Below are 9,848 nucleotides of genomic sequence, written 5' to 3' on the forward strand. Positions count from 1 at the left end.
ACACCACTAACACATTATGTTTTTAAATTGAGGGCAATTGCAGTGAGAAAAAAAAAAGCATTTATTGGGATCATAACTATCAGCTACAGGTAGGGAGATTATTAACACACCTGCCCTGCAAGAGAACAGTGAAAGCTGTGGATGAATTATAGATATGTACACGAATTGCAGGCTTTAGTTATGCACTGGATGAAGAATTTATTGGTTTATAATTGTGACGAACTGAAAAAAACAAAGGGGGTTGAAGAGATGCAATGAGCCAGGGTAGGGGCTAAAGGAGACCTGAGGGCTGGCTCAGCTCCCCAAGCCCCCCAGGTCCCCCCAGTGCTCTCTGGTGCTCTAGGGTGACACCCTGAAAGAACAGCACTTTGTGGGGGCTCTGCTCTTATCCCCACCAGGAACTCTGGCACAACCGCCAAAGCCCAGGGAGCCCTGTCCCCCTGCCTCAGTTTCCCCAAAAAAGCTGCCCTCAAACCTCTTTCCCCCAAAAAAGAGACTCTGCCCGGGCCTCCCCGTGCTCAGAGGGGCAGCACGGTGGGTCCCCCTCCCTGCGGGGTCCCAAGCAGCCCCAGAGCCAGACCTGGCTCCTCAGCACACAGGCAAGGCACACACACCTTCCCTGTAGAGCTGGCCCCTCCCCAGGGATCTTATCAGCAGCTCCCAGGGGCTCCTGCCCACACCCTGATAAGAGCTGGGCTCCCCATCGTGGCCTTGGGGTGTCCTGCTTTGCCCCCCAGCCCCACTGCAGAGGGTCAGAGCATCCCGTGGGACACACGCAGTGGGGTGAGTGCCATGCCTCAATCCTGCCTTCCCAGGAAGGTGGTACAGCCAGGAAAGACTGGAAGCAGCCACCACAAGGAGAGTTTAGTAAAGTCAAACCCATCCCTCTCAGGCAAATGGGAAGGACTCAGACCTCCCACATCCTCCCTTGGACAGCTCAGGGATGCTCCTGGGTACTCCCAGAGCAGCAAGACCCTGCACTCCACACCTGCCATACAGGAACAGCCCCTGGGCTGAGCAAGGGGAAAGTGAAACAGGAAAAAGAATTAAAAAATAATTGTTTTATTTTTTCAAACAAGATCAATAGCAAAGTTACAGAGGCATTTCCATGCCTAGTCAGAAGTTAGTACATCAAAAAAAAAAAAGAAATAACTTAACTGGAGCTATCATTCAACAGCCAAACCAAGGGTGGCGATGCTGCTGGCCCTGGATCCTGTTCACCAGCAGGCACCTCTGTGTGCTGCTGGGAATGCTCTAGCAGATCTGGATGAAGCCATGGCCAGCCCATGCCACCCTGCCACCCCCTCACAGCAGGAGAGGGGCTGAGGGAGCCTCATGCCCCAGCACAACTCCCCACCTCAGCCCCTGAGGCTGAGGCAGTGGAGATGTGCCAGTGGTTGAAAAACAATGCAAAAAGGTGTAAAACACACTCAGGTATTCTTACCCTTTCCCTGCTCCTGCCCTGGCACTGAGGTTAAAGGCACTTCACGTCCCAAACTGCAGGGGATGAGGCAGAAAGGTGGGGAGGGGGTGCCTGGGCAGCACCCCTACCAGCAGCTATGTCTCCCAGCACAGCAGGACCCAAAAAGCAGGGGTGAAGCCCATGACATCCTCTGGCAGGGGTACAGTCCTCTTTGGCCGCAGCCTTGGTGCCAGGACACGTCACAGGGGTGTGACACCAGCACTGCAGCCACAGACATCCCAGTCTGGCTTCACTCAGGCCAACCCCAAAAAGGCACGGAGCAGCAGGGCCCTTGCAGCTCTGTCAAGCCCAGGGCAGCGCTTTGGGGTCTTCCCCGCACCGACAGCTTCCTGGGGGCTCCCCTCTCCCAGGAGAAAGTGCAGGGAAGCTCCCACTTCCACAGCTCTAGGCCCGTGAAGCAGGGAGACAATACTCCAGTGGAATTTCCAGGGCTCCAGCTGCCCCCTGGCCATTCCTGCACAGCCAGGGCAGGAAGAGGAGCAGGAGCAGGAAGAGGAGCAGGAGCAGAGCAGCTCAGCTCAGGTCATGTAGCGGGTGACGGCCCTGAGGGCGTAGAGCAGAGCTGCCTGCATGCGTGCCTCCAGCAGGAGCAGGTTGATGTGCACCTACAGGACAGAAGGGTCAGGCACGGGGTCAGGCACGGGGGGTCAGCACCCCGAGCACCCTGCAGGGGGGAGAGACGGGGCAGCACCTTCTCCGAGTGCTTGAAGTGCCTCCAGAACTGTGCATAGATCTGCTTGGTTGTCCTCTCTGGGTAGCAGGCCACTGTCTTGATGTAGACCTTTAAGTTGCGCTCCAGGAGCTGGTTCACCTCCCCGTAGTCGTAGTCATCATAGCTGGAGAGAGGAGGATGTGTTATTGCAGACACTTGTGCACACATAGAATCCAGAATGGTTTGGGTGGGAAGGGACCTTGCAGCCCATCCAGACCCACCCCCTGCCATGGGCAGCAACACCTTCCACTGTCCCAGGGTGCTCCAAGCCCTGTCCAGCCTGGCCTGGGACACTTCCAGGATTCCACCACCTCTGTGGGCAAAATCTACCAGAGCCTCACCACCCTTACTGTAACTTTGTACTAAATTCTCCTTTCCCAGGGTTGTTCTGAACCTCAGCCAAGCCCGCCACCAGCTCCACTTTTCCTTAGGGAAGCAGCAGTGCTCTAACCAGGACCAAGTCACTGGACCTGCTCCTGGGCCCTTCCCAAGGGAGCAGAGAGAGCCCAGCCAGGTTAACCCAGGACCTGCTCCTGGCCCTTCCCAAGGGAGCAGAGAGCCCAGCCAGGTTAACCCAGGACCTGCTCCTGGCCCTTCCCAAGGGAGCAGAGAGAGCCCAGCCAGGTTAACCCAGGACCTGCTCCTGGCCCTTCCCAAGGGAGCAGAGAGCCCAGCCAGGTTAACCCAGGACCTGCTCCTGGCCCTTCCCAAGGGAGCAGAGAGCCCAGCCAGGTTAACCCAGGACCTGCTCCTGGCCCTTCCCAAGGCAGCAGAGAGCCCAGCCCCTCTGGGGACGAGGACCGGATGCCCCCAAGGAGCAAGCCGCAGTGCACCGTTGGTTGGAAAAACCAGATGGACTGCCGGCCTAGCAGCACGGAGGTGTCCACGCCGCAGTGCATGGCAATGGTGTTGTAGGTCAGGTTGTAAACCACCTGGAACTTCTCATCCAGGAGCTGCCCCACGTCTGGGTACAGGCGGTTGATCAGCGAGTAGCCGTGGTCCTCCCAGGTGTAATCCTGGTGGAGAAAGGACGCTAGGGTAGAGGTTTGGTGGGGAAAAGTGGGGTCCCTCTGCCCTGGTTTCAGGAAAGGTGGAGTTAATTTCTTCTCAGTCGGTGTTCCAGTGCTGTGTTTTGGATTTGGAGTGAGAAGGGTGTTGATAACACACTGATGGTCTGGATTTTTTGCTAAATTTGGTTTATCCTGAGTCAAGGACTTTATTCCTCTTGTTTCAGGCTCTGCCAATTGGAGGGAGCACAGCCAGAACAGGTGACCTGAACTCTCCACAATCCTGGGAACAACCCTGACATAAACAGGAGGCACCCCCAGACCTGAGCCACTGCTGAGCACCCACCTGTGCACGGAAAGTGGGGGGGGCCTGCTCCCCCCTCCGTGTGAAGTCCTTGTATCCGAATTCAGGGTCCTCCAGGAAGCAGCGGATGTTGGACTGCAGGGAGGGATCCAAAATATCTACAAGGCATCAACACAGTGGCCATGAGCCCAGATGGAGTCAGCGCTGCACCGAGGAGCTGATGCCGCTCTCCCTCAGGCAGATTGTGGTTCCTTTCCCCCCTCGGGCTCCCCTGGCCCACGGGGACCTCCTGCCCCCAGAGTTGCCCCCTGCACCTCCTCACCTGAGGAAGGGACCAGCAAACTCTCTGTCTTCTCCAGCTCGAAGCGTGTTGCCATCTCCTCCTGTGTGACTCCTTCCTCCTCCAGCTGGTTTTCCTGCAGCAGCTTCATCCTCTCCATCAGCACCTCCACCTCCTGCATGGCATCTGTGCCCTGGGGAAGCACAGGGCAGGGTCAGTCCTGCCCCTGGTCGACCAGAGGGGCTCCCAACCCCAGGTCTGCTGGCACTTGGGGGAACCCCTGGGCATCTCCCTCTGGGTTGGTCCTGCCCAGATTCCAGCATCTCCCATGACCCATGCCGAGGCCCCCAAAGGGAGGAGGGGAAGCCCTGTGGAGGATGTGGGAAGTACTGCATGGCTCTAAAGCATCAGCTGTTCCCAATGAAGGCCACAGAGATTCTCTGAGAGCTGAGCCCCTCTACTCTGGAGACAAGACTGGGAGAGCTGGGGGTGTCCAGCCTGGAGAAGAGAGGGCTTCAGGGAGACCCTAGAGCCCCTTCCTGTGCCTAAAGGGGCTCTGGGAGAGCTGGAGAGGGACTGGGGACAAGAGCCTGGAGGGACAGGACAAGGGGGAATGGCTTCCCACTGCCAGAAGGCAGGGATAGATGGGATATTGGGAAGGAATCCTTCCCTGTGAGGGTGGCAGGCCCTGGCAGAGTTTGCCCAGAGAAACTGTGGCTGCCCCATCCCTGAAAGTGTTAAGGGCCAGGCTGGACAGGGCTTGGAGCAGGCTGGGGCAGTGGAAGGTGTCCCTGCCCATGGCAGGGGGTGGAACAAGGCAGCCTTTAAGGTCCCTCCAATCCAAGCCAATCTGTGATTCCCAGGGGCAGCCCCATAAAGCACCCCAGGGTACATTCACACCCTGCAAGGCAAAGCCCCTCTTACCCCAGAGCCCCCCATGCTGTCCCCAGAGGCAGGGCTCCTGTTGCTGTGGGGTGAGGGGGGCCAGCAGCTGCTGCCCAAGTCCTGCTCCCCCTCGGGTCTGATGCCGCAGCCGAAGACAAAGGATGCCAGCGAGTGGTAGTGGGTGAGCAGCACCAGCGCCTGCACCAGCTCTGCCAGTGACCAGCTGTCCTGCCCCGGCCTCAGCAGAGCCTGTGACACACAGCAGGGGTTGGAGAGACTCCCCAGCCCACCACAGCCCAGTGCTGGGGCACGCCAAGTGCAGGGATACAGGAGTGTTTGGGAAGTGCCTCACCCATAGACCCGTCAGGGGCAAGTCACCCCTTCCCATCCCACTGCCTCCCTCAGCCCTGAAAGGGTTAAACCCTGGGGGCTGTGCACACAGGAGGTGACCCCTGGGATCAATCTGTGTGTTCTGGGGGGGGATCTGTGCTGGCAGCATCAGCTCTCACCTCGATGTGCTCCTTGGTGACGAGCCAGGGCCGGTGCGCCAGCAGCTTGTTGATCTCGTTGAGGTTCCGGAGTTTTTGGGGGGCACAGTGCAGCCCCTGCAGCCATGCAGGGCTGCCCCCCACCTGCAGGAACTCCCTCATGTGCAACCCCACCAGGTAGGAGCACCGGTGGCGGGCTGCTGCCTGCGGGGAGAGCCAGCAGTCAGCCCCAGCCCCGCCTGGGGGCCCTCACCCTGCTACAAGCCCCCAAAGAAGCCAGGGCAGGGAGCCCACGTCACTCCTGGAGGATTTTCCCCGGGGATGTGAGTTCCAGACAGGGGGATTTCCCCCCTCACTATCAGTGCCAGTCCCCAAGGGGCCTGGAGGGACGGTGTTGGGGTACCCTGGGTGGGCACCAGCCCCAAAGGGGTTTGGGATGTCAGATCAGAGAGGGGCCCATCTCTGGGGTCCCAAATGCCTCCTGAGCAGCAGTGCTGGGACCCCAAGCAGCCCCTGTGTCCCCACAGCACCCCCAGGGTCCCACTGCTCACCATGATGGCGATGTAGTGGCGCTTGTGGTAGGGCAGGGGCCCGTCCATGCGCAGCAGGAGGTACTGGGTCTTCCAGAAGCTGCTGAGGTACTGGGGGTGCAGCCCCATGACCATGGCGACGTGGTCCACCCTGCCTGCTGAGACGAAGGCCTCGAGGAGCTGGTGCAGGCTGCTCTCCCCGCCTTCCTGCGGGATCTGCAGGAGGAGGAGAGGAGGAAAGTGAAGGGCTGCAAGCTGTGGGCCCCCACTCTTCCCAGCCTCCCCCAACCTAAATGGAGACCCACCCCCCAACAAACAGCACCCAGGAGCCCAAGAGCACCAAGGCAGGATCCTCACCCCACTGGAAGCGCCCTGCCTCCGGAACGGACACCGCCGGGGGCCCCCGCTGCCCGTGTCCCCCCTGCCAGCCCCGGGGGGCACAGGGGGCTCAGGGGTCTCCATGACAGAACCCACACAGCCCGTCCTGCTCAGCCTGTGGGTTGGGTTGTTTGTTTGGGCCCTGCAGTGCAGGGGAGGAGGAGACCGGGGTCAGCCCCCAGCGCAGTGACGAAACCACGGCACTATCGCTGCCTGAGGAGGAACATCTGGAGCAGTGAATCTGGGCGCTGAGATAGGGCTCGGGTGCCCTGGGGATGGCAGGGCAGAATGTTGGGGTCGGGCAGGGCAAGGGTGTGGGTCTTTGCATCACCGGGGAAACACAGATGTGTCTGGCTGAGTGGGGAAACTGAGGCACAGGCAGGGCAAGTAAACACCAGGGTGAAATACAGCTGTTCCCCTAATCTCCAGAACGACCCCCCAACAATGCCACAAGGATCCTCCTGGAGTGGGTGACCCCTCTCCACCCCATCCTCAGCATCCCATCCCCACCAGGCACTAGGAATCGGAGGGTTGGGAATCCTTCCCGCAGCAGGGAAGGGTGAAGGAGACCCCAGCAGGGAGGAGACCCCCACCCAAGCCAATCCTCATCGCTTTACCTCTCCCACGGGAATGAAGGCGCTGGGGCCCCTCGCCAGCTCCCGGGCAGCCTCAATTCCTCTTTCCTAGGAAGGAAGGCAGGGCCGGGAGTCAGCGGAGCCCGGGAACATCCCCGTCGGCGTCACCGGAAGGGGTGACTCAGGCGGACACCGGCACGGGCCGCGGGGCCGTGTCCTCACACCCTCTGCGTCAGGCTGGCCGCGCCTGATGAAACCGGGCTGCGATGTTGCTGCACTGTATGACACGGCGGGACAGCCAGCTGTGACACCGCTCCCGGGCGTGGGGCACCACCGCCATGGGACAGCAGCGAGAAACGGGGCACAGGACGGCACTGGGGATGGGGAGCCGCACAGCCACGGCACCGTGCCTGCGGCCTCCTCCGGGGTCCCACGAACCCTCCCTGAGCACAAAATGCCACTGAACATCACGATTTCCCCGCACACTCTCGGGGCTGCCCCTGCTCCAAGCACGGGGTTCGGGTCCTTTCTGCCCCACACTCCTCAGGGCTGGAGCGCCCGTGCGCGGCCAAAGGGCTGCTCCTGTCCCGGCCGCTTTCTGGACATGTCCCGGCTCCTCCCCTCCCTGCCGCCGGGCGGGGCGGGCAGTGGGGCACAGCCCCGGCGCCTCTCCGAGGGACGCCCGTGCGGGCTGCACCGTGTGCGCCCGGGGACGGGGTGGTACAGCCCGGGAGCCCTTACCTGGCCGCCCCGCCGGGCCCCGCAGCCCCGGTGCTCCTCCGGCCCCGCGGGGCTGCACGGCGAGCCGGCGACCAGCATCCCGTTGGGGCTGGGCGGTGGGGACAGCCCGGGACAGCCCGGTTCCCCCCCGGTCCCCGCAGCGACCCCGGGACCCCGCGCCCGCCACGCTTACATAGCACGGGGCTGGGACACGCCCCCGCCAGTCTCGACCAATGGGAGCTTGCGGGCGTGACCACTCAGCAAAAATCAGACCAATAACAACACGGGGCGTGGCCAACACGCAGCCATCAGGTCTACCCAGGGCCGGCCGCGCTTCCCCGAGCGCGCACCCGGTGCCAGAGAGAAACCGGCCTGAGCCAAACACCCCAGCTCCGGGCACGGGCATCACAGGGATACGGAACTGCTGCAGTGAGCCCAGAGGAGGCCAAAATGCTCCAAAGAGGGCTGGAGACCCTCTGCTGGAGAAAGACGGGGAGAGCTGAAAGTGTTCAGCCTGGAGAAGGCTCTGGGGAAACCTTAGAGCCCATTCCAGAGCCTAAAAGGGCTCCAGGAGAGCTGGAGAGGGACTTGGAAAAGGGCCTGAAGTGCCAGGACAAGGGGGAATGGCTTCCCACAGCCAGAAGGGAGGGATAGATGGGATATTGGGAAGGAATCCTTCCCTGTGAGGGTGGCAGGCCCTGGCACAGGGCGCCCAGAGCAGCTGTGGCTGCCCCTGGATCCCTGGAAGTGTCCAAGGCCAGGCTGGACAGGACTTGGAGCAACCTGGGATGGTGGAAGGTGTCCTTGCCCATCAGAGGGGGGCAGAATGAGATGAGCTTTAAGATCTCTTCCAATCAAAATGGTCTGGGATTCTCTGACTCTTTTACTGGGTTTGGTGTTTCTCCAAAGGGACAGAAGAAAAAAAACACGTGAAAAGAAGGAATAAAAACCCACCCTCACAACCATGGGCTGTCCCAGACACAGCACTGGTGCTGCCTGACAGCCCAGCAAACAGGAGTCACTGCACAAGCAACTCAGGATTCTCCTGGCAACAGCCTCCTCTGGCTCCGGGCTGAGCTCCTGCCAGCAGAGCTGCTCGGCACTGCAGTGCCAGCCGCACAGCCCACGGCTGGAACAGCCACCCTCAGCACAGCCCACAGGCCCAGCCTCTGCATGCAGGAGGGCACTGCCACTTAGAAACGTCCCTGGGCATTGCTCCTTGTCCTTGTCCCCTCCTGGGGCTATTTTTAGGGTGTTTTGCAAACATGGCTCTGTGCTGAGGCTGTGGAGTCTGGGTGCCTCTGGCCACCTCAAGGTTTCCACTTCTCTATTTCCATTTGTGTAATTTCAGAGGCACGATTTGGGGGATTCATTTCATATGATCCAAGGGAACGTGGCCCCTCACTGACCAGGGTCAGAGGTGCTGGTTTAGCCTCTGTCACCCCAGTCCAGCTCTGTCACCTGCTCCTTCAGCACTGTCACACCCCACAGAGCTGCAGGACAGGGCACAAGCAGAGGTGCTGCTGGTCACCAGCCAGCCCTGGGGCTGCCCAAAGAAGCTGTGCCTGCAAGTGCCCAAGGCCAGGCTGGACAGGGCTTGGAGCAATCTGGGACAGTCGGAGCTGTCCCTGCCCATGGCAGGGGGTGGAACAAGATGAGCTTTAAGGCCTCTTCTAACCCAAACCACTCCATGATGACTCTGGAGTTCCACCTGAGGCCATGAGCTCTGTGTTTGCTCTGGCTGAACACATCAGCCTGGAGGGGAAAACACATCTCTTCCTTTGCATCAGCAAAGGCAACACAGAGCAAGCAAAGTGGGGGTGGCAGAGATGGGGAGGCCGCCTCTGTTCTCCCCTTTCTGCTCCCCAAAAAGCTCTGGATATTAGAGGGACAGGGCTGTGGGTGTGCATCAGGCAATGATCCAGTTGGAGAGATGGGCTGGAGATGCTGCCAAATATTTAATATAAAAATATCCCATCAGAAGACACGAAGGGCTGTGCCAGGAGGACATTTGTCGCACAGACAACTCCTGCATGTCAAGCAGGGCTAGGAGGGGCCAAGCACTGCTGGGTGGGCACAGAGCTCTAGGTTTTGTGGCAGCACGGGATCCCCCATCTGTTCCTCACCCCTGGTCAGCCCACCTGGCAAGCACTAGGTTACCTGCAGCACTTTCCCCAGGGGGCTCCCGCTGCTCCTGCTCACACAGCAGCTGGCTCGGGCTGTCAGCAGCATCTCCCTCCTGCCACAGCAGCCTGCTGCAGGGAGCAGCTCACAGCCTCCCAGGCTGGGAGCCATGAGCAGGCCATGCTGGCCAGTGCAAAACAGCTTCAGCACCCCATAGAACCATGGAATTGTTCTGTTCAGAAAGCCCTCTAAGATCATAGAGTTTAACTATTACCTCAGGATGGCCAAGGCCACCACTAACCCATGTCCTCAAGTGCCAGATTTGCATGGCTTTTAAATCTCTCCAGGGACATAAAAACAAC

At 60.2% G+C, this 9,848-nt stretch overlaps 1 protein-coding gene across 1 annotated transcript; it reads right to left on the reverse strand.

The window, feature by feature from the left end:
• Positions 1-1,121: 1,121 nt before the first annotated feature.
• SESN2 (sestrin 2) lies at positions 1,122-7,510 on the reverse strand. Its single transcript, XM_030964616.1, has 10 exons — positions 7,384-7,510; positions 6,685-6,750; positions 5,711-5,905; positions 5,181-5,363; positions 4,711-4,920; positions 3,829-3,979; positions 3,549-3,664; positions 2,997-3,211; positions 2,175-2,319; positions 1,122-2,088 (listed from the first exon to the last, which is right to left on the reverse strand). Exons 1-10 carry the CDS (start codon positions 7,459-7,461, stop codon positions 2,002-2,004), a joined length of 1,446 nt encoding a protein of 481 aa, XP_030820476.1. The 5' UTR covers positions 7,462-7,510; the 3' UTR covers positions 1,122-2,001.
• Positions 7,511-9,848: the final 2,338 nt, after the last annotated feature.

This window comes from Camarhynchus parvulus, chromosome 23 (assembly GCF_901933205.1).
Source record: "Camarhynchus parvulus chromosome 23, STF_HiC, whole genome shotgun sequence".
Classification (NCBI taxonomy): Eukaryota; Metazoa; Chordata; class Aves; order Passeriformes; family Thraupidae; genus Camarhynchus; species Camarhynchus parvulus.

Coding starts and splice junctions, on each gene's coding strand:
- SESN2 (XM_030964616.1), bottom strand. CDS start 7,461: ATGCTGGTCGCCGGCTCGCCGTGCAGCCCCGCGGGGCCGGAGGAGCAC. Junction 3,980..4,710: donor ACAGCATGGGGGGCTCTGGG/GTAAGAGGGGCT, acceptor GTGCTTCCCCAG/GGCACAGATGCCATGCAGGA. Junction 3,212..3,548: donor CCCCCACTTTCCGTGCACAG/GTGGGTGCTCAG, acceptor TTTCTCCACCAG/GATTACACCTGGGAGGACCA.